Source organism: Oncorhynchus mykiss, chromosome 8 (genome assembly GCF_013265735.2).
Source record: "Oncorhynchus mykiss isolate Arlee chromosome 8, USDA_OmykA_1.1, whole genome shotgun sequence".
NCBI lineage: Eukaryota > Metazoa > Chordata > Actinopteri > Salmoniformes > Salmonidae > Oncorhynchus > Oncorhynchus mykiss.
In genome coordinates, this window is record NC_048572.1 from 20,060,774 (window position 1) to 20,085,849 (window position 25,076).

The following is a 25,076-nucleotide window of genomic DNA, read 5'->3' on the forward strand; positions in this document are numbered from 1 at the left end:
ATTAGGTTGATAAAAGTCCTCTATTTTGTTTGAATGATTTTCAATTTGAGCGACTTTATTTCTATATAGCCTGCACTTTCTAATTCTGAAATTCAAACGCGAGTGGGACAGATTTGTCTTTGTGACACCACCAAAACACCAGTCTATGCGCGTGTCAGCTATCGCAGGTTAACACTTGGATCTGATTGAATCTAGGCCTAAAATCAGTAAATGTCTGAAAACATCTATCACCTGAATGTCTGATAAACGTCACAGTTATGTTAAACAATTTGAACAATAAACACAAGGAGATAATGTGCTAATTATGCAAATAGAAAGAAAAAAAACAGCTGTATGGTTCATTATTGTAGATGAGCAGTAATAACCAGAAATAAACACATTTAAAAATAAACGTTTAATCCCACAGGGTGTCAAAGCATCTACACTGCTTGACAGCTGTGATCGGTTGGAATAAAGGAGATATTAATATGATTCGAAAGGTGTGATTCAGTAGATTCCAGCACAAGGCCTTATCTTGGTCCCCATTAACAGTATTGGCCCACAAACCCAGCACATGCAATTTCAAGTATCAAATACAACTCCCTCCCCCCAATAGTGTTATATGACTGTCCACTCTTGGAAAGTAGGGGCTCTATTCGATGTGTATTGCTGAAGCCGTACAGATTGCACAATAGAAAAGGTACATTTCCGATTGAGCATTTACCGTGAATGCAGGAACATTGCCTTTAAAATGTATCACGCTATAACACTGGACTTCCACAATATGGATTGAATAGAGCCCTAATGATAATAACATTTTTAAAAAGTCAGTCATTTTAGTATTGGGAAGCAATGTGTCACTATTTTTTGTTTTTCAAATACATTTGATATAAACAAGACATTAATTTTAATACAAAAAGCTAATAGTTGTAATCATAGAAATATCAAGGACAGGAGTACTTTACAGTATCACAATCTTTCTTTTTGATGTTGTATGGAAACGCATATAAAGCTAAGTAGCAGGTAGATAATATACATTTGTGTTGGTACTGATGGGTCTTTGGGTAGATAGGCCTATGTCATGCACTCCGCATCAGGTAATGTGGCCTGTGGGCCAGTGAGGGGCAGTAGAGTGCTAATCCTGGTCTGGGGAGGTAGTTGAGTGGTTCAGACTGGTCTAGCAGGTCCTCTCATGATCACTGCTCTCGGACATGTTGTTGCTGGGGGTTTCTTGGGCACTGGCGTGAGCGGCTGAAGACAACACCTCCTCAAAACTCCCTCCGCCCCCTTGGCTTCCCACCTTGGTCTGCTCCAAAAACAAAAATGCAGAGGCACACACACAAAAGCAAACAAAAATGTTAAAACCAATAAGAATCTGTGAAATTTCTTTGGTGTTCTAACAACCCTTCTGATGACAACATTTGGCTCTAAATGCTCACATTCAAAGTGGAGCGATTGTTCTCCAGAGAGTAGTGTTAAACTTCAATTAGTTGAGCTGTAAAAATAGACAGGATTTAAAAAAAAAAAAAGTTTATTTAACTAGGCAAGTCAGTTAAGAACAAATTCTTATTTACAATGCTGGTCTACACCGGCCAAACCTGGACCAATTGTGCGCCGCCCTATGGAATACCTAAACTAGAGGAAGTGAAGCTTTGAAAGAAAGGAGTCAACAAGAAAGACCCGAATACTGTTGAGACACATAATGTTTACTCACTTATGTTGACTTTACTTAGGCCGGGATTCAATCCGATTGTGCTTTGTTCGCAATGCACATTTTAAAGGCAACGTTCCCGCATTCGGAAGGGACACATTCTTAAAAAACGCTGCATATCTCAAATTGAAAAATGTCCTTTAAAAATGGGGCACTGTCCAAATCCGCAATCGTACTGAATCCCGGCCTAATTTACTTCAACATTACGTAAATAAATCTCTCATAGCTCTCAGTCATTGCTCTGACAGCAACATGTGTAATGTTTCACATTACCTTTTTGTTGGAAACGGTGCATTCAACCTTCTCCTCAAAGGACTTGAAACTGGGCGAGTTCCTAATGGGATGATTAGTCAGATCAGTTTTCCACATTACTATAATTTTACTATACAACATGTATCTGAGTCACCATAAAGCAGAACTGCACAACGGTTGAAGCCAGCCACCATACTGTACCTTTACTGTTGTGTACAGTTTAACTAAAGCTGCCTGCACTTACAGTCCTCTATCAACACAACACTGTGAGAAGACCTGTATGCTCAGTGTAATTGAAAGGTTGCTTTTTCTAGTGTTAGGATTTCTATGATTGCTGTATTTTCACACATTTATCTTTTAATAAACAGGTCAGATAAATACATTTCTAGCTATCTTGTCCTGATGACTGCTGCAGTAAATAGACCAAGATTACATTATACCTGTAAATTCTGAAACAATACCAATTCCCCTCATAATAATGCTTACAAACATTCAGCCTTAAGACAACAAGAATGACTGGGTGGCTAAGGATGGGGATCTAACGGAGTACTAACCCTATCACTACACACGATTACCTCATAGCAGGCATGCTCATTGAGTGGTGGATAGAGTAGCTGTCCCCAGAGAGCATGACCCAGATAAGAGAGGAGTTCAATCATTAACATGGATTTACAGAAAGCAGAAATCAGAGCACACACACACTCTAGTCAGTACGGAAACTTTTCTATAATAGAGATTTACCCATCATCCGATTGCCCAAAAGAAACATACAGTTTTTAGATGTAAGTATTATAGAGGAATATAATAGCTTATAGTGTAATATGATATATGTTCTTAGACAGTGTTGGGAAAGCCAAGTATTGCCTACTTCACCCATATTTTAGCCGAAAAAGTAGTGTAGTTCCAGTAGTTACTTACACCGCTACATGGTAAAAAACATTTACTACTGAAAACACTATTTGAATTCAGTTAAACTACCACAAACCTACTGCAAAACATTTGTAGTTAAATGACTAGTTGAACTACATGTAGTTCCCTACTCAACAGTGTTCTTAGACGACTTAGTCATGCAGTATCATCTAAAGTGATGACTTATACATATTTATATGAGTAACAACTTCTAGAGAACTAGTAATGGTAATTGTACAAAATAAAAATAAAACGCAACTGTAACCATATTGGTCTACCCTCAAATAAAACATACTATGGTCAACAACACTAAGTCATGCATGCCTACTGGTCAGTTTGCTACAGATCTGAGGAGCTGGCGTATTCAGTATTATGTGACTGCAGGGATTGTCTCAATCAAATCCTGGAAATGATCCCATTCAGTTGATAGTCATCGTCCTAATTACGCTCATATTTAAGTAAGTAAATGGGCACCATCTTAGTTGGTCTTTTGACTAGTTTCAGTGCAGTCATAGCAAAGACATACAGAATATCAGACTCCAAATCAGAAGTAGACTACTGAGATAACACAAACACAATATCTTACCCAAGTGAATTTGATCTTTTGATGCGTAGAAAGAGATGAAAACAAACATATTTCAAGACATTTGAATGCCAGTATCAAGTGCCCCACTTATACTGTACATTGTGACTTAATTTCAGAAATACAGCAAAGAGTTGAATGAATCTTCTTTTCAAGAAAAGCCACATAAAGATCCAGTCCACACACACGTCAAACACACAGTTAACCAATCAATCATCCAAGCTATGGCAATGCCATACTGCATGCTGTACTGTAGGCCGACATTATGAAATAGAATGCAAATGTTTGGGTTGCAACTATTTAAATAGAAATCTGCAGTCTGTAGTGCCGAGTAAAGCCAGCAGCAAGTATCACCACAGGCAACATACCTTGCTCTGTCTGGTACCTCCTAGCTAAATAATACTTTGAGCATATTTCAAACCCAATGCAAGTGGGCCAGGGCACTTTTTCATTTCACTGGGCAACATAGTGAAAATAATGTGTTGTACTGTATATGCAATTCACACGAAAAATCCACAGGAACTCATTTGCATGCACACACAAACACACACATACACACACACACACACAAACTAGGGGGCATACCTTCTGAGATACATTAACTCAAGGCCAAACATGCTGGAATACATGAAAGAATGTCCATTCGTCTCTAGATTAATGTTAAACATGATTTCAAACAAAATTGGTTGATAAATACACTATTCCAAGTATTTTGTTACGTGTCATTATCATGCAATAATGACAACGATATTAAAAGAACAAAACAAAGACTGACACCTCGATAACACACACTACATGGACAGGTATGACAGTAAATCACAGTTTTCCTTTGTCATGACTCGTCTGAGTATTGCATTACCAGTGACAGCTGTCTATGATACGATAGCTCCCCAGTGGCAGAGTGTAGAGCCAGAATACTGGCCAGCCATGGAGCTCTATTGTGCCACCATGCCTTGTTAGAGCTCCAGTCCTTCAGGGCTGATCGTGGTCAGTCACTGCGGGCTAGCTCACAGCTCTCCCAGCCCTGATCACAGCTCTCCAAGCTCTGATCCAAACCCACCCCAGCCTGCATCCAATCTGGCCTGCAGAAAGCCGCTTACTCTGGGTTTACGCAATGCAAACATGTCCCCTGTAACAGATTGTCTGGGTCAACCCCAGCAACAGTGAGGATTGGGCACATGACAAGGCAGACTGGGTGCAGAGAAGCAGAGACGAGGGGGGAGCGTGGTCATTCTGACTGGAGGGCCCCTGTATTCTGTTTCAATAGCTGTAGGCTTAAAGATGTAGCATAAGGATTTAGTTGATAGGATACTCAATATTTTGATGTGTGGTTGCCATAGGCACCAGTGACACTGTACCTCATATCCCCAAACTTCCTGCTGATGGCTGTTCCCAGTGTGGTGAACGCTGCTGACGTTTTCTGACCTGCCGTGCTCAACGTCTCCGATGTCTTTTTGTACCTGGCCAAAAGAAAAGACGGTGATGATCAAAACAGAAAAAGAACAGGACAGCCACTCCTGTGCTCTTTCCATCCCTGTCCAGAACACTATTCACTACACACACACAGATTAGTTTCATAGTCAGAGTTGGAGCCAGGGTGTAACTGATTCTCCAGCACAGCATCATATCTATACAAATATGCCCGATGGGAATATCCTTTACCTGTGGACAGCAGATTTGATTCATTTTTATTCATTGCATATAGTATACATACAGTGCCTTTGGAAAGTATTCAGAATCCTGGACTTTTTCCACATTTTGTTACGATTCAGCCTTATTCTAAAATGGATTAAATACAACATTTTCCACAGCAATCTACACACAATACGCCATAATGACAAAGTTAAAATAGGTTGTATTACATTTTAGCTAATAAAAAACAGAGACTCAAAATTGAGCTCAGGTGCATCCTGTTTCCATTGATCATCCTTGAGATGTTTCTACAACTTGATTGGAGACCACCTGTAGTAAATTCAATTGATTGGACATGATTTGGGATTCACACACCTATCTATCAGGTCCCACAGTTGACAGTGCATGTCAGCGCAAAAACCAAGCTGTGACGTTGAAGGAATTGTCCATAGAGCTCTGAGACAGGACTGTGTCCAAGCATAGATCTGGGGAAGGGTACCAAAACATTTCTGCAGTATTAAAGGTCCCCAAGAACACAATGGCCTCCATCATTCTTAAATGGAAAAAGTTAGGAACTACCAATTCCAAGCGTCAAGTTGAGAGGAAACCTGGCACCATCCCTACGGTGAAACATGGTGGTGGCAGCATTATGCTGTGGGGATGGGAGACTAGTCAGGATCGAGGCAAAGATTAACAGAGAAAAGTACAGAGAAATCATTGATGAAAACCTGCTCCAGAACACTCAGTACCTCAGACTGGGGGCGAAGGTTCACCTTCCAACGGGACACCGACCCTAAGCACAATGCCAAGACAACACAGGAATGGCTTCGAGACATGTCTCTGAATGGCCTAGCCAGAGCCCGGACTTGAACCCCATCAAACATCTCTGGAGAGACCTGAAAATAGCGACATTCCCCATCCAACCTGCCAGAGCTTGAGAGGATCTGCAGAGAAGAATGGGAGAAACTCCAAATACAGGTGTGCCAAGCTTGTAGCTTCATACCCAAGAAGACTCAATGCTGTTATTGCTGCCCAAGGTGCTTCAACAAAGTACTGACTAAAGGGTCTGAATATTTGTATAAATGTGATATTTCAGGTAATAAATTAGCAAGAAAGGAAAAAACAATTTAATCAATTTTAGAATAAGGCTGTAACATAACAAATGTGGAAAAAGTCAAGGGGTCTGAATACTTTCCGAAGGCAATGCACCCTGAGCAAGGCATAGGTGAGAAAGACTTTTCCCTATTGATGCTGCAGAATCGATGGGACACACAGGAGAGCATCACTTTGATCATTTGTACAGCTTAAATACCACTGTTAGGGCTCTGGCCTATAAAGGGAAGCCATTGATTTTCCTCTTTGTTTTCTAGGTCTAACAGCCTGCTAGTCTGAAGCCAAACCTGGTCTCAGAGCATTTCGTATTTTTCTATATGTAAATTCCGAGACACTACATTTAGTTACGTTTCGTATGGTATGTAATCATTTGTGGATGTCCATCACCCAACTTTACATTATACACTACTCAAAAAAATAAAGGGAACACTAAAATAACACATCCTAGATCTGAATGAATGAAATATTCTTATTAAATACTTTTTTCTTTACATAGTTGGATGTGCTGACAACAAAATCACACAAAAATGATCAATGGAAATCAAATTTATCAACCCATGGAGGTCTGGATTTGGAGTCACACTCAAGATTAAAGTGGAAAACCACACTACAGGCTGATCCAACTTTGATGTAATGTCCTTAAAACAAGTCAAAATGAGGCTCAGTAGTGTGTGTGGCCTCCATGTGCCTGTATGACCTCCCTACAACGCCTGGGCATGCTCCTGATGAAGTGGCGGATGGTCTCCTGAGGGATCTCCTCCCAGACCTGGACTAAAGCATCCGCCAACTCCTGGACAGTCTGTGGTGCAACGTGGCATTGGTGGATAGAGCGAGACATGATGTCCCAGATGTGCTCAATTTGATTCAGGTCTGGGGAACGGGCGGGCCAGTCCATAGCATCAATGCCTTCCTCTTGCAGGAACTGCTGACACACTCCAGCCACATGAGGTTTAGCATTGTCTTGCATTAGGAGGAACCCAGGGCCAACCACACCAGCATATGGTCTCACAAGGGGTCTGAGGATCTCATCTCGGTACCTAATGGCAGTCAGGCTACCTCTGGCGAGCACATGGAGGGCTGTGCGGCCCCCCAAAGAAATGCCACCCCACACCATGACTGACCCACCGCCAAACTGGTCATGCTGGAGGATGTTGCAGGCAGCAGGACGTTCTCCACGGCGTCTCCAGACTCTGTCACGTCTGTCACATGTGCTCAGTGTGAACTTGCTTTATCTGTGAAGAGCACAGGGCGCCAGTGGCGAATTTGCCAATCTTGGTGTTCTCTGGCAAATGCCAAACGTCCTGCACAGTGTTGGGCTGTAAGCACCTGTGGACGTCGGGCCCTCATACCACCCTCATGGAGTCTGTTTCTGACCGTTTGAGCAGACACATGCACATTTGTGGCCTGCTGGAGGTCATTTTGCAGGGCTCTGGCAGTGCTCCTCCTGCTTCTCCTTGCACAAAGGCAGAGGTAGCGGTCCTGCTGCTGGGTTGTTGCCCTCTTACGGCCTCCTCCACATCTCCTGATGTACTGGCCTGTCTCCTGGTAGCGCCTCCATGCTCTGGACACTACGCTGACAGACACAGCAAACCTTCTTGCCACAGCTCGCATTGATGTGCCATCCTGGATGAGCTGCACTACCTGAGCCACTTGTGTGGGTTGTAGACTCCGTCTCATGCTACCACTAGAGTGAAAGCACCGCCAGCATTCAAAAGTGACCAAAACATCAGCCAGGAAGCATAGGACCTGAGAAGTGGTCTGTGGTCATCACCTGTAGAACCACTCCTTTATTGGGGGTGTCTTGCTAATTGCCTATAATTTCCACCTGTTGTCTATTCCATTTGCACAACAGCATGTGAAATTTATTGTTAATCAGTGTTGCTTCCTAAGTGGACAGTTTGATTTCACAGAAGTGTGATTGACTTGGAGTTAAATTGTGTTGTTTAAGTGTTCCCTTTATTTTTTTGAGCAGTGTATGTTACGAATTTGCAAAACGTACATTATGTTATGAATTTGCAAAATGTACATTATGTTAGTACATTTTGCAAATTTATATGTTACAAATTTGCTAAAATGTATGACATGTTACGAATTCTAGCTAGGTGGCAACTTTAGCTAACTGGCTAACGTTAGCTAGGCTAGGGGTTAGCGGTTAAGTTTAGGTGTTAGGTTAAAGGGTTAGAGTTAGGGAAAGGATTAGCTAAAGGGATTAGGGGAAGGGTTAATGTTAGGGAAGGGTTAGCCAACATGCTAAGTAGTTGCAAATTATCTCAAAAGTAGTAAGTAGTTGAAAAGTTGCTAATTAGCTAAAATTATCCGTGATGAGATTCAAACTCGCAACCTTTGGGTTGCTAGACAGTCGAGTTATACGCCTACCCATTAACCGACCAACCACCCTTTCCCCAGGCACCGAAGACGTGGATGTCGATTAAGGCAGCCCCCCGCACCTCTCTGATTCAGAGGGGTTGGGTTAAATGTGGAAGATACATTTCAGTTGAATGCATTAGGTATCCCCCCCTTTCCCTTACTTTTATTTTTGCCATAAGTAACCATATGTCTTATATAACCATACCAAAAGTAACATATCATACTAATTTGAGTGTCCCGGATTTACTATGTTACGTCTATTCTATGAGACCAGGATGTGCTGCCTGCCTGGCTTCCAACCTCTCAGAGCCCCAGGCCCTAGAGCCTGATTACCGCTCAGTGCATTAGACACAGACTGCATGGAAATCTGAGGTCCGCATCTGGCCGTCACAGACACACCTATGCCTGCTAACGGTTCCATCTGAAAAGGATCACTACGCCTCCATAAGAATATCATGTTCATGTTGCTGTCCGAATAGTCTCTTGCATTTATCTCAACTCGCACATTACTTGTCCTTGCTTCCAGCCTAAAATTTAGTTTGGTACAGCGGGGGTTAATATATGCCTGGCAGTCTGTCTGTCCGACCTCGGAAACAACAAAGTTTCCCTTTTGAGTTTCGATCTCTGTAGTATCATAGAGTGAATGGTGTCCAGACTTACAGTCCATGGTCTGCATCTGACCCATGGATTGTGCAATGTGCTTTTATAACACAGGAGGTTGGTGGCACCTTAAATGGGGAGGACGGGCTCATAGTAATGGCTGGAATGGAATGAAACCGAACTCAAACACATGGTTTCCATGTAGACGAGACAACTTTTCTGAGCCAGTCGAAATCATGCACCAACCCCATTATCCATTTAAATGCCAATCGAAAAAAGTAAAAAAAACGAAAATGCAGCTAGTGTAGTGCCATTCCAGGTTCAATATTTGATGTGACTGAATTAGCTGAAGTTAGCTAGCAAGTGACAAGAAGTTAGAGGCTGCATAGCAACCATTTTCTTTAGAACAGACAAGCCTTTTGCATAGCAACTACACAAAAATAATTAAACGACTGGAGCAACATGACCAAGATTTTTGTCCGGACAATATCTTCTGGTGGAAGAATTAAATTGTATGAATGAACTCAAAATAACTGTTTAAATGAAAACATGTAATTCATTGTTATTGTAATATGATAGTAAGCGTTTTATAAAGCAATAATGCATGCGAAGCAGTGATATATCATGAATACGGTCACAGGTAAATGGGTTGACCAACAACACCATTCACCTGTGACTGTATTAATGATACAGCACTGCCTCGTGCCTTATTGCTTAATTAAACTGTTGCATTGTTGAATACTAATTTCTGATTGGCTTGAAGAGCATTCTAGAGCGTCCATTATTTCCCTATAGCGCACGGCATATCAGCACGGTAGAATTCAATGGCTCTAGTTAATTCTTACATGTTCTATGTTTTAGCTGCTTTTGAAAGCAAAAGTTAAATTGAAAACATTATTGGCATTGTGGAATTCGATTTTCATAATAGCAAGCTAGGACTGATGGTTTGGTTAGCTAAACTAGCAAGTCTGTTTGGTTACCCGGGTAACTACTGTAGCTATCTAGTAAACAACGGACGCCAACAACAAACCACACTGACAATAGATACAGCTCAGGCGTTGATGGAGTTGTTTACCTCCTTCACACTTGTCCCTGTTTTGCGTTGGTTTTGAGACTGGAGATTAAGGAGATATGTTGTGGCATTTACACAGTGGAGGCCCCCTAATCTCCTTTCCTCTCCCGTCCAGCCAACGATCCCTCAGCACCACCGGATCTGCTTGGCCCTGGTGACTTGCGGTTCCCCCTCACCATGGTAACAGTGATTGGAGAGGGGCACTGCTCATTTGCGCACCTAGTTAAAGTGTGACTCTGGTAACTGAATAACCAGGGAGATAGGAAATGTAGGCCGACTGTATGGCTGTTCACACAAAATGGCTATAAATATAGAACTGACCTACACTGAGTGAACACTTGGTCTTTCCATGATATAGACTAACCAGGTGAATCCAGGTGAAAGCTATGATCCCTTATTGTTGTCATCTGTTAAATCAACTTCAATCTGTGTAGATGAAGGGAAGGAGACAGGTTAAATATAGATTTTCAAGCCTTGAGACAGTTGTGACATGTATTGTGTATGTCTGCCATTCAGAGGGTGAATGGGTAAGACAAAATATTTAAGTGTCTTTGAATGGGTTATGTTAGTAGGTGCCAGGCGCACCGGTTTGAGTGTGTCAAGAACTGCAACTCTGCTGTGTTTTCCCCAGAATGGTCCACCACCCAAAGGACATTCAGCCAACTTGACACATCTGTGGGAAGCATTTGAGTCAACATGCGCCAGCATCCCTGTGGAACACTTTCAACACCTTGTAGAGTCTATGCCCCGACGAATGGAGGCTGTTCTGAGGGCAAAAGAGCGTGCAACGCAATATTAGGAAGGTGTTCCTAATGTTTTATTCCGCTCAGTGTATATGAGCTCTACAAAACAAATCAGCGGTCCACTTAACATATCTTTCAGGGTTTGTCCTGCACACATTGTTTTGATGTTGATCAGTGTCTCAGAGAGAGCCTAAAGCTGCTGTTTGTTTTCACTGGCTGCTCCCGTGGGAAGATGTGTCCTGGGCCAGGCAGCACTGTGCTGCTGTAGATGTAACAGCACTAATAGGCTGCTTGCTCCCTGTCAATGTCTGCCTCACTGAGCCTGAACAGACCCAGATCCATACATACATCACTCTGTGATGCCCATAAAGGCAATCTCTGGTGTCAGGAGCAAAACACCTTAAGGGCCCGAGTGCCATTTTCCTATTTTCTTCTCCAAATGCTAAGCTTATGCACTTACTCTGAGACAGTCTTTAAATGGCAACAATAAATGGTAACTGTAGGAGTCTAATTTAGACCCCCCCCCCCCCCTCCCCATCCCTCTGGCTCCATGCACATTGGAATGTATTGTAACAACATATTTGACACATGAAGCATAATACACACACTGAAATATGTTGGGTACTTACGCAGTGGAAGTCTGCATGTCATACCAGCTCCTGTTGAAGTTCTGTTTTAACTCAATGAGTGGTGTTATACCCAGTTTGGCTTTGAGCTCTGAGTGGTGTTTCTCTTTGGAGGCCAACACTTGCCTCAGGGTGGAGATGTCTTCCTCTAACTAGAGGGATAAACAAAGAAAAAAACAGAGAAAAAAGAGAATTAGCGAAATGGAGTAAGAGAGGGATACTAATTTCCCCTTGGGCTCAAGTATCCATATGTGACCTTGTTTGCTTTATAGAGCATTCATTTTGAATGCTCAAAAAGTGCAATATTTTTTGGGATGAAGCCTAATACCCTACATAGATGTTGGTTATAGAGCTGTAATAAACTGAGGGAACTGAAGTACAGAACAATGGCTCTCCCTTATAACACAGTACAGTGTATTTGGCCTGAGCCAAGTTGGCCTGAGGTCAACACCAGAGGAAACAACAGTGACTGGCAGTAACAACTGTAACCCAAATACCAATTATGCTGAATCATAATATGAAAAGAGTTCTACCTGCCAGGATTTACATAACTCATAATGCCCTCTACTTCCTGTCCTATTTTCCTGATAATATATCTCTCCCATTGTCCAACACTGTCTGCCCATGTGAGATAGGTGTACTAACCTTTTAGCAGACTTTTGCTTATTTGGATGGACAGAATGAAGGTAGAGATTTCTTGAATCCAACTCAACATACCAGGCTAAACATTGAAAAACAGATCTGTGAAACGTGCTGATGAGAGGGACTACCTTTGTGAGTTCACTCAATATTTCCTCCCTCTCTTCATCAGTCAGAGTGTTGTTGAGGTCCACATCTGACACCATCTCTTCATCTACTTCAGTTACAGGCTCTGGGTCCAACAGACCTGGGGATAGACAAGGATGGAGGCTTAAAACGAAACCAACTCGCCAAAGGTTAGGAAACTACAAATTTGCATATGGTGGACATTAACAATCACATACAGAAGCATTTCAAGGTCCTGGAGTGGCCTAGCCAGTCTCCAGATCTCAATCCCATAGAAAATATTTGGAGGGAGTTGAAAGTCTGTGTTGCCCAGCAACAGCCCCAAAATATCACTGCTCTAGAGGAGATCTGCATGGAGGAATGGGCCAAAATACCAGCAACAGTGTGTGAAAACCTTGTGAAGACTTACAGAAAACATTTGACCTCTGTCATTGTTATATACCCTTTGTTGGCAAAGTATTGAGACAAACTTTTGTTATTGACCAAATACTTATTTTCCACCATCATTTGCAAATTCATAAAAAATCCTACAAATGTGATTTTCTGGATTTTTTTCCTTCTCATTTTGTCTGTCATAGTTGAAGTGTACCTATGATGACAATTACAGGCCTATTTCATTCATCTTTAAGTGGGAGAACTTGCACAATTGGTGGCTGACTAAATACTTTTCCCCCCACTGTATATAACGAGTGCTGACATGCAATTACACAGACAAAAAAAAACACATACCCACCCTCATCACACCCTGACCTGACCAAAATAATACATAAAACATAGAAAACTAAGGTCAGGGCGTGACATAGACATTATCTCCCATTTATTTTAGACTAGCATTTGGTTTTCAATATTGAAATTTGATCTCCAGCTGTCCCATAGTAATGAACGTGTCGTGAGTCAAGATGAGACAAGACAGGCAGTCAGCTTTTCTCAGCCAGTCGAAATCATGAATCAGCTGGCATCATTTTTATAGATATATACAAAGAAATGTCAATAGAAAACAGGTAAAACGAACTGCAGCTAGTTTGTAGTCTTCCATCTTCAGTTTGAAGTGATTGTGTTACCTGTGGTGTTGCCTAGCTCCTGCTCTGAACAAAAGTGTCTTGATGAAAGAGTACATTTTCTATGCCAGGCAAAATCGCGTATCATTAACTCATTGTTATGGATGCATCCAAAAAGTGATAATGCCATTGAAGCCGGTGTTGAGGATATATTAGCACAGTTTGCCGGCCTTATACGAACAGCAATATATCCTCCCAACACCAGTATCTCTGGCATTATCACTTAATTAACCGTCTTAGATGTTATTTCTTATCTAGTTCCACTAAAACTAAAAAAAAGGTCAATAGGTCTGACTAACAGTGTCTAATTAAATAGGAGCACAAATCTATTGTTTATTGCAATTGTTTCTGGAATCTAATAGTGATCTAATTACATGAGTAATATAAGTGTGTGTGTGTGTGTGTGTGTGTGTGCGTGCATGCATGCATCTGTGCGTTTACAGTCACAATATAAGCAAAACCAGACAAACAACTTAACACTTCCTGGTACGTGAAGCACTGAGTGTCTGGTCAATATCTGCAGCCCTGCTCTAAACGACTGACGCACAGACCGATGAAGTAATGGCCAAAGCCCTGACGTGGTGTTCCCTCTGCAGATTAGATCAGTCATTAATTTTCCCGACTACCAATAGTCTCTTATAACTGCATAAGAAGTACAGTAAAGAGACTGTGGCTGTACATTCTATACAAGCCTACAGTAATACACCTGACAATGTAAACTGAATAGAAATCCCAACCTACACTAATCCCAAGGTTGAAAAGCTCTGAGCCAGGACATAACTACGACATCTAAACTTAAGGGATGTTATTGAGCAGCGACAAGCTAGCTAGCGGATGTTTTTGTCCAGACATAGACGACAACTAACAAACATGGATCACGTCTTTGAGGCCTGGCTTCTCATTACATCTGCAGATGAATGGTGGCATGGCACAGAGCTCGTGATGCAGTTTGGCCACATAACCCAATAACAGAAAGGACGGCTGTGCTGGGGAACGGAGTCCAATACTTTCTCATCAGAAGCCTTTGGAGCCGTTCCCTTTATTTGGAGCCTTTTCATGTAGCCTTCCACATTATGAACTGCAGCTCTCCTTGTGAATCACTCTACAGCTCTGTCATTTTGCCTTGCTTCAGTGCTTGTAATAGTCAATATATTTCAGAGCACAATATAACTAAACTCAGCATTGTATGGTCATTCGATTTACCTAATTCGTTTTCTACTGACACTTTGCTCATCTCAAATGGGAAAGGATTCAGTTTACTTTGAACAGCGGTTTCTATCTTTTCACTGTGAAAGGGTAGGCCCCCGGTAGGGATATGTTGCTTAGCAACTTGCCACGTAGACGTGCAAACCTAATCATATTCATTGAATCATTTTGTTGTCATCAAGACATGTCAATCTGTCAACAATAGGCTCATTCAATTTAAATCTGACAATTTAGAGGTCTTGTGTTTGTGTTGCCAGTGTGAGGTTCTGCGTCCATTAGCATTGTTCCTGAGGCCCTGAATGAGGTCCCTGCTGTAGATACATTAACATTTTCTCATGTTCCTTAAATAATCAATATGGAAATAAATATGAAAGAGCACAAAAACAACAGGAAACCATGCAGCCAGAATGTCATTGGAGTCGATGGACTGACTTTCCTCTTGACTCCCTGGCAGCCTGTCATCTGAAAATCACATTGCTGTTTCACCACACAGCTCTAAACCTCACCCCATCCCTGCCTGTCTGATTTAACAGAGCACCACAGTCACTGCCAAAATTATTGGCACCCTTGATAGCGATGAACAAAGACTATAAAATAAATAATTAAAGTACTCAGCTATATTGTATGAAGAAAAATGATAGTCTCTTATACAAATACAATTACTCAGAGAAAGAGATTTTATCAAGTAATCATTTATTTTTCTACAAAATAATGGTTGTCAAAATTATTGGCACCCTTGTTTTCAATACTTTGTGCACCCTCCCCTTGCTAGGACAACAGCACTGAGATTGGAAAACACATTTGAGGAATAGACCATTAGACCATTCCTCCATACAGAATCTTTCCAGATCCTTTGTGCTAAGTTGTTTAGAGATGCATCCTGGCAGCTAAGTTGATTAGCGATGCATCCTGGCAGCTAAGTTGTTTAGAGATGTATCCTGGCAGCTAAGTTGTTTAGAGATGTATCCTGGCAGCTAAATTGTTTAGAGATGCATCCTGGCAGCTAAATTGTTTAGAGATTCATCCTGGCAGCTAAATTGTTTAGAGATGCATCCTGGCAGCTAAATTGTTTAGAGATGCATCCTGGCAGCTAAGTTGATTAGCGATGCATCCTGGCAGCTAAGTTGTTTAGAGATGCATCCTGGCAGCTAAATTGTTTAGAAATGCGTCCTGGCAGCTAAATTGTTTAGAGATACGTCCTGGCAGCTAAATTGTTTAGAGATGCGTCCTGGCAGCTAAATTGTTTAGAGATGCGTCCTGGCAGCTAAATTGTTTAGAGATGCGTCCTGGCAGCTAAATTGTTTAGAGATGCATCCTGGCAGCTAAATTGTTTAGAGATGCGTCCTGGCAGCTAAATTGTTTAGAGATGCGTCCTGGCAGCTAAATTGTTTAGAGATGCGTCCTGGCAGCTAAGTTGTTTAGAGATGCGTCCTGGCAGCTAAGTTGTTTAGAGATGGTCCTGGCAGCTAAGTTGTTTAGAGATGGTCCTGGCAGCTAAAAAAAAAGAATAATCCATATAAAAAAGGAAAATGACAAAAAGAAATTACTAGTTTCATAAGCATCCGTGGTCATAAATCATGACGTTACGTTGGACCCATTTGCATTGAACAGATGTTCTTTTATATTCTCAAACTAACAGCAGTGCCTATATGATGTCCTTCCATACAGGTGTGACATGCGTGAGTGATGCTTTTATGCAAATGTTGTTGATCAGTAGGGCAATATAGAAGGCAAACGGACTGTTTGTCATCTGTAGCACCATAGATGCCACAGATCAGCCAAAATCTACTTTTAAATATACTCAAGTATCAAAAGTAAAAGTATAAATAACTTCAAATTCCTTATATTAAGCAAATCAGATGGCACTATTGTCTTGTTTATTTATTTAAGGATAGCAAGGGGCACACGCCAACACAGACAATTTACAAACTAAGCATGTGTGTTTGGTGAGTCTGCCAGCTCAGAGGAAGAAGGGCCAGGGATGTTGTGGGTTGAGTCACTGATGTGGTCATCCTGTCTCGGCACAACCCCCCCCGGGTTGTGCCGTGGCGGAGGTCTTTGTGGGCTATACTCAGCCTTGTCTCAGGATGGTAAGTTGGTGGTTGAAGATATCCCTCTAGTGGTGTGGGGGCTGTGCTTTGGCAAAGTGGGTGGGGTTATATTCTTCCTGTTTGGCCCTGTCCGGGGGTGTCCTCGGAGTGGGCCACAGTGTCTCCTGACCCCTCCTGTCTCAGCCTCCAGTATTTATGCTGCAGTAGTTTATGTGTCGGGGGGCTAGGGTCAGTTTGTTATATCTGGAGTACTTCTCCTGTCCTATTTGGTGTCCTGTGTGAATCTAAGTGTGCGTTCTCTAATTCTCTCCTTCTCTCTTTCTCTCTCTCGGAGGACCTGAGCCCTAGGACCATGCCCCAGGACTACCTGACATGATGACTCCTTGCTGTCCCCAGTCCACCTGGCCGTGCTGCTGCTCCAGTTTCAACTGTTCTGCCTTATTATTATTCGACCATGCTGGTCATTTATGAACATTTGAACATCTTGACCATGTTCTGTTATAATCTCCACCCGGCACAGCCAGAAGAGGACTGGCCATCCCACATATGCTCTCTCTAATTCTCTCTTTCTCTCTCTCGGAGGACCTGAGCCCTAGGACCATGCCCCAGGAATACCTGACATGATGACTCCTTGCTGTCCCCAGTCCACCTGACTGTGCTGCTGCTCCAGTTTCAACTATTCTGCCTTATTATTATTCGACCATGCTGGTCATTTATGAACATTTGAACATCTTGACCACGTTTTGTTATAATTTCCACCCGGCACAGCCAGAAGAGGACTGGCCACCCCACATAGCCTGGTTCCTCTCTAGGTTTCTTCCTAGGTTTTGGCCTTTCTAGGGAGTTTTTCCTAGCCACCGTGCTTCTACACCTGCATTGCTTGCTGTTTGGGGTTTTAGGCTGGGTTTCTGTACAGCACTTTGAGATATCAGCTGATGTACGAAGGGCTATATAAATAGATTTGATTTGATTTGATTTGATGTTCTCCTGATAAGTGTGTGAATTGGAACATTTTCCTGTCCTGCTAAGCATTTAAAATGTAACGAGTACTTTTGGGTGTCAGGGAAATTGTATGTAAAGTGTACATTATTTTTGGTAGCACTTTACTTAACCTCTCATAATAACACGTTATGACATGGTTATAACCATGTCATATGTCACAACAGCTGACAACTTCTCATAACCTGTCATAATATGGTCATAACACTCATATAATAATATGGTCATAACCTGTTGTAACATATATTGCGTTATTTTATGACTGTTATGACAATGTCAAAACCCACATTTATTCAAACATGTTTTTTCCCTGCAAAGAAGTTTCCTTTCATTTGAAAGTTTGTTTCTTAATTTCTTTATTTTTGTAATGAATTATTTACAGTCATGTTTTTTTTCTCCGTCACATTTTAAATAACCTGTAGAAAATAAATGTTGGCAGCCATGAAGTGCTTTGAAAGGCTGGTCATGCCATCTTAACCCAATTTATCAAGAGAATTACCATTCAAATCAAATTACAGTGCATTCGGAAAGTATTCAGACCCCTTGACTATTTCCACATTTTGTTACGTTACAGTCTTGTTCTAAAATTTATTAAATCGATTTTTCCCTTTATCAATTTACACACAATACCCCATAATTACAAAAGCAAAAACTTTGTGCAAACTCTAAGCGGGCTGTCATGTGCCTTTTACTGAGGAGTGGTTTCCATCTGGCCACTCTACCATAAAGGCCTGATTGGTAGAGTACTGCAGAGATGGTTGTCCACAGAGGAACTCTGGAGCTCTGTCAGAGTGACCATCGGGTTCTTGGTCACCTCCCTGACCAAGGCCCTTCTTATCCGACTGCTCAGTTTGGTCGGGCGGCCAGCTCTAGGAAGAGTCTTGGTGGTCCAAAACTTCTTCCATTTAAGAATGATGGAGACCAATGTGTTCTTGGGGACCTTCAATGCTGCAGACATTTTTTGGTACCCTTCCCCAGATATGTGCCTCAACACAATCTTTGGAGCATTACAGACAATTCCTTCAACCTCATGGCTTTGTTTCTGCTCTGACATGCACTGTCAAATGTGGAACCTTATCTAGACAGGTGTGTGCCTTTCCAAATCCTGTCCATTCAATTGAATTTAGCACAGGTGGACTCCAATCAAGTCGTAGAAACATCTCAAGGATGATCAATGAAAACAGAATGCACCTGAGCTCAATTTCAAGTCTCATCCATTTTTTAAATGTTTTTATAAATTTGTGCAAATGTATAAAACCTGTTTTCGCATTGTCATTATGGGGTATTGTTTGTAGATTGATTTTTCATCAATGTAAGCAATTGTAGAGTAAGGCTGTATCGTAACAAAATGTGGAAAAAGTCAAGGGGTCTGAATATATTCCGATTTTTTCTATTTAACTTTATTTATTTTTCCTATTTAACTACATATCAACAAAGTCAAATGTATTGTTTTATTTTAAAAAATGTATGCATTAATGCATACATGGCTGTCTAATGATATTGTATATCGGCCTAAAATATTGGTTTCGGCCCTAAAAAAAATCCATATCGGTCGTTCTCTAGTCTGAGTGTGTCAAGAACTGCAACGCTGCTGGGTTTTTCACGTCCAACAGTTTCCCGTGTGTATCAAGAATGGTCCACCACACAAAGGACTTCAAGCCAACTTGACAACTTTGGAAAGCACTGGAGTCATCATGGGCAGCGTCCCTGTGGAACTCAAACAAACACACACACACACACACACACACCTTGCAGAGTACATGCCCGAACGAATTGAGGCTGTTCCGAGGGTAAAAGGGAATGCAAGTCAATATTAGGAAGGTCAGGTGTTCCTAATGTTTTGTACTCTGTGTGTAGGCCTAGACTACTTTGACCATTGACTATGGATATAACATGTTAATAACCAGAGAAAAAAATGCTGTATAACAAACATCTGAACATTTTTGACACATACATAGATTACATAGGTGTTTCATTGTTGGCCTGATGAAGTTGACGCTGGTTAGGCAATTCACGTACAGATACTTTTAGGCTGTATACGTACCGAGAGAATATTTAGACATTTTAATTAGCTCAAACATAACATGCTAGAGAACTTTAGTATTCCAAAAGTGAAATCTTGCTATCTACAGTTGAAGTTGGATGTTTACATAGACTTAGGTTGGAGTCATTAAAACTCGTTTTTCAACCACTCCACAAATTTCTTGTTGAACAATAGTTTTGGCAAGTCGGTTAGGACATGACACAAGTAATTTCCCCCATACGTTTCTCTTTACATAGTTGAATGTGCTGACAACAAAATCACACAAAAATGATCAATGGAAATCAAATTTATCAACCCATGGAGGTCTGGATTTGGAGCCACACTCAAAATTAAAGTGGAAAACCACACTACAGGCTGATCCAACTTTGATGTAATGTCCTTAAAACAAGTCAAAATAAGGCTCAGTATTGTGTGTGGCTTCCACGTGCCTGTATGACCTCCCTACAACGCCTGGGCATGCTCCTGATGAGGTGGCAGATAGTCTCCTGAGGGATCTCCTCCCAGACCTTGACTAAAGCATCTGCCAACTCCTGGACAGTCTGTGGTGCAACGTGGCGTTGGTGGATGGAGCGAGACATGATGTCCGAGATGTGCTCAATTGGATTCAGTTCTGGGGAACGGGCGGGCCAGTCCATAGCATCAATGCCTTCCTCTTGCAGGAACTGCTGACACACTCCAGCCACATGAGGTCTAGCATTGTCTTGCATTAGGAGGAACCCAGGGCCAGGCTACCTCTGGTGAGCACATGGAGGGCTGTTGAGAAGGAGATGGTCTCACAAGGGGTCTGAGGATCTCATCTCGGTACCTAATGGCAGTCAGGCTACCTCTGGTGAGCACATGGAGGTGTGCGGGCCCCCAAGGAAATGCCACCCCACACCATGACTGACCCACCGCAAAACCGGTCATGCTGGAGGATGTTGCAGGCAGCAGAACGTTCTCCACGGCGTCTCCAGACTCTGTTACATGTGCTCAGTGTGAACCTGCTTTCATCTGTGAAGAGCACAGGGCGCCAGTGGCGAATTTGCCAAACTTGGTGTTCTCTGGCAAATGCCAAACGTCCTGCACGGTGTTGGGCTGTAAGCACAACCCCCACCTGTGGACGTCGGGCCCTCATACCACCCTCATGGAGTCTGTTTCTGACCGTTTGAGCAGACACATGCACATTTGTGGCCTGCTGGAGGTCATTTTGCAGGGCTCTGGCAGTGCTCCTCCTGCTCCTCCTTGCACAAAGGCGGAGGTAGCGGTCCTGCTGCTGGGTTGTTGCCCTCCTCCACGTCTCTTGATGTACTGGCCTGTCTCCTGGTAGCGCCTCCATGCTCTGGATACTACGCTGACAGACACAGCAAACCTTCTTGCCACAGCTCGCATTGATGTGCCATCCTGGATGAGCTGCACTACCTGAGCCACTTGTGTGGGTTGTAGACTCCGTCTCATGCTACCACTAGAGTGAAAGCACCGCCAGCATTCAAAAGTGACCAAAACATCAGCCAGGAAGCATAGGAACTGAGAAGTGGTCTGTGGTCACCACATGCAGAACCACTCCTTTATTGGGGGTGTCTTGCTAATTGCCTATAATTTCCACCTGTTGTCTATTCCATTTGCACAACAGCATGTGAAATTTATTGTCAATCAGTGTTGCTTCCTAAGTGGACAGTTTTATTTCACAGAAGCGTGATTGACTTGGAGTTACATTGTGTTGTTTAAGTGTTCCCTTTATTTATTTGAGCAGTGTATATTTGGTTAAGGTGTATGTAAACTTCTGACTTCAACTGTATTTACATAATAGGGCAAGCAAGCATATCAAGAACACATAGGCCCATTTTCTGGTTTAATTGTGCAGAATCATCAAGACAGATCAGTGGATCTAAATCCAATTATTTATCACCACATGCTATTACAATTCACAGTAGCCAATACAACATATACAATTGATGTTGCACAGGTTTACTGTTCAACAGTGGGCCCATGATGACACACTCAAATTACTGTAACTACTGTAATACTACCAATAACCGGGAAGGAGGGACTGAACAAAGGCATGTCACCTTCAGGTTGCATCTCAAACCTGCTGGGCATAACCCACTCATCAGACTACAAGGTCTTACCCCATACCCCTGCACCATCACTCAGTACACTCGAGTACAGATCTGATGATGATGCATTTGATGTTCATAGGCCAATGAATGGGGTGCAAGACAAAAGAGTAGGTTACACACACACACACACAGGCACACACACACACACACACACACACACACCCTATTGGTGTACAATGTAGGTTACAGTGTCCATTAAAGCAGGGGTCTTCAACGTTTTTGGCTCAGGAACCCGCTCCCAGGCAAACTGGCGACCCACGGACCCCCATCATACATTAACCCCCCCCAAAAATGTCACATCTTGTCAAGTAATCAATGCTTTGTACAGCAGTGATGAATGTATAAGGCCGAAAGGTATGCTCTTTGTTAACTTTCTTTGCACCTTGCACTGTCACCCTTTGTATTTTTTTGAGCATTCATTAAATTAAGTATATTATTTTTACATCTCGGCCTCCTTGGGTTATTCCTATTCATGGTTTGAGTGCTAGTCCTTTTAGAACTTACTTTATATATTTTTTTATCTTACGCACAGGCCACCTTTCTTTTTAGCCTGAGTGCAAACCCTCATACTGGCTTACAACATTTTAAAATGAATATGTGGTAAATAGTTTTTCATTATTTTGACCTCCTCACATTATAATTGGAAGAGGAAGTGTAAACTCTAATATAGCTTATTTTCTCTAAGAACAGCTGTTCAGCTGATTAAACAAAGGTTAGCTGTGGGTTGGCAAAATGAGAGTCCAAGTCAGTCAAGAAAGCTTACTAGCAGCCATTGGCACTTGACAAGCCTGGTAATCTATTCATGGGTGCTTTTTCTAAGCTTGTGTCAGATACTCCAGTGAGTGTAATTAGCTCCACTTAGTGTAATTTGCTCAATATTTGGAGTTGAGAATTAACATGGACATCATTAGAAATAAGATATTCTCTTTTCTACTGTACTGTAGGTATGTAGTCAAAAAAATAATATTCTGTTGTTGCTAGTGATTTCAATAAAAACATTGGGGGGGGGGGGGGGGGGGGGGACACTTTTCTTTCTTTATATATGTTTGCACACATCCTGCAGTACCTCCACGGACCGCGGACCTCCGGTTGAAAACCCTTGCATTACAGACTGACTGTAACTTGATAACCAGAGGTTGATAAAAACCAATGCCTGGACCTTGTTTGAACCAGAAAGTTGATTATAATATCCAGTATTCAACTGGTAACCTAATCTAGTGTGAACAAGATATGACAGCCATCTTGCTATTTGGAAGATCGGGCCAACTACAAAGAAACCCTCTCCAAACCAAATACCAATCACAAGGTTTCAATTATTTGGTCAGATGGTCATGTGGGGAGGGAAAATAGTGGCCTTGCCCTTGAGCCAGTCATATGGTTTGCAAAATGAATTTTAACCTAACAGAGGGACAGAGCAATATTACATCCACATGAACTTGATATTTTGTTACCATGTTGCAACATGATGTTGCACACCAGACAGAAATTGAAAAATTAACCACGTGCTCCATTAGGCAGGCTAGATGCGTCATGTGATAACTGGCTACTCTGTTGATAAAATGTGTCTTTTGAGGAAGAATTTGTTAAACGTTATGACGCACCTATCAAGACCATCATCCCATATACAAGGTCAACTGCTTATTACGGTTACTAATATATGCATTAAGGTTAACTAAGTCTATATCAAATATGAATACACTAACAATAGTTTTCGTTCATCTCTGATAATTGTAAGTAACAAACAATTGGCTAAATACTAGTTACCCAGTTGAATAAATGCAACAACAGAAATCCACTATGTGGAACATATTATTCTATAATTTTAGAGAGTTGGAATTCTCACTCACCCTGTTGTCTGGTCTCCATTCGAAACAATCTGAAGCAGTTGGCTACTTCAAGTAAATATAAATAGTTCTAGCAAACAACACTTTGGACGTAGCTATAGTAGCTTACTGCTGCGCTGTCACATGCCAGTCTTTACACGATTTCCTTCATTCTCAGTTATTACGCTACCGCCACCATGGGCGGAGCGTCCAACACGCACCAATGGTTGTGTACCCAATGACTCATAAAAAAAAGGTTAGCGCTATCTGGACTCATTGGGACGTCCTTACCCTAAACCCTAACATTAACCTATACCCTTAGTTAACCCTAACCATTTAACCAGTGTAGAGCAGCTGGTAGCCTGGCGGTTAGCAACATTGAGCTAGTAAAAGAAAGGTCACTGGTTCAAATCGCCAAGCCGACTAGAATAAACTTCTGTCGATGTGTCGTTCAACGCACGTAACAATAATTGCTCCTGTAAATTGCTTTTTGATAACACTGTCTGCTAAAATGTAAAAATGTGTTAAACTTCAATTGGGTGACGTTAGAGTTGGGACGACCCAAGGATTGCATCCAACTAGACTGACTGCCCTTTATTCACAAAGGAATCTGAAACAAAGTTGTGATGCGCGTCATGCTTATCAATCCATGATCTAATACAGTCAGAAAATTGAGAAAATGTTATGAAATAACACATATGGAATCATGTAGTAACCAAAAAACTGTTAAACAAATAAATAAAATAAAAAAAAATATATTATTTTAGGTGTGATGGTGTAGGGGTGCTCTGCTGGTGACACTCCACAAACACCTGACCTCAACCCAATTGAGATGGTTAAGGATGAGTTGGACAGCAGCGTGAAGGAAAAGAAGCCAACAAGTGTTCAGCATATGTGGGAACCCCTTTAAGACTATTGGAAAAGCATTCCAGATTAAGCTGGTTGAGAGAATGCCAAGAGTGTGCAAATCTGTCATCAAGGCAAAGGGTAGCTACTTTGAAGAATCTTTGGTTACTACATGATTCCATATGTGTTATTTTATAGTCTTGATTTAGTCTTGATTTCATAGTCTTGATGGCTTCACTATTATTCTACAATGTAGAAAATAGAAAAACCCTTGAATGAGTAGGTGTGTCCAAACTTTTGACTGGTATATATATACAGTGGGGCAAAAAAAGTATTTAGTCAGCCACCAATTGTGCAAGTTCTCCCACTTAAAAAGATGAGAGGCCTGTAATTTTCATCATAGGTACACTTCATCTATGACAGACAAAATGAGAACAAAAAATCCAGAAAATCACATTGTAGGATTTTTTATGAATTTATTTGCAAATTATGGTGGAAAATAAGTATTTGGTCAATAACAAAAGTTTGTCTTGTTAGATACCCTTTGTTGGCAATGACAGAGGTCAAATGTTTTCTGTAAGTCTTCACAAGGTTTTCACAC

At 41.7% G+C, this 25,076-nt stretch overlaps 1 protein-coding gene across 9 annotated transcripts; it reads right to left on the minus strand.

The window, feature by feature from the left end:
* Nucleotides 1-379: 379 nt before the first annotated feature.
* LOC110529561 (tumor protein D53 homolog) lies at nucleotides 380-23,912 on the minus strand. Of its 9 annotated transcripts, XM_036984978.1 has the most exons (9): nucleotides 23,654-23,912; nucleotides 12,358-12,473; nucleotides 11,591-11,739; nucleotides 4,793-4,894; nucleotides 3,438-3,452; nucleotides 2,518-2,556; nucleotides 1,964-2,024; nucleotides 1,419-1,474; nucleotides 1,144-1,285 (listed from the first exon to the last, which is right to left on the minus strand). In XM_036984978.1, the coding sequence occupies exons 1-8, from the start codon at nucleotides 23,670-23,672 to the stop codon at nucleotides 1,466-1,468; spliced, it is 510 nt and encodes a 169-aa protein (XP_036840873.1). In that variant the 5' UTR covers nucleotides 23,673-23,912; the 3' UTR covers nucleotides 1,144-1,285; nucleotides 1,419-1,465. The 9 variants fall into 9 exon arrangements, with proteins under 9 accessions (XP_021467520.2, XP_021467519.2, XP_036840872.1 ...); XM_021611845.2 differs by lacking the exon at nucleotides 1,419-1,474 and having other exon boundaries at nucleotides 380-1,285; XM_021611844.2 differs by lacking the exon at nucleotides 1,419-1,474 and having other exon boundaries at nucleotides 380-1,288.
* Nucleotides 23,913-25,076: the final 1,164 nt, after the last annotated feature.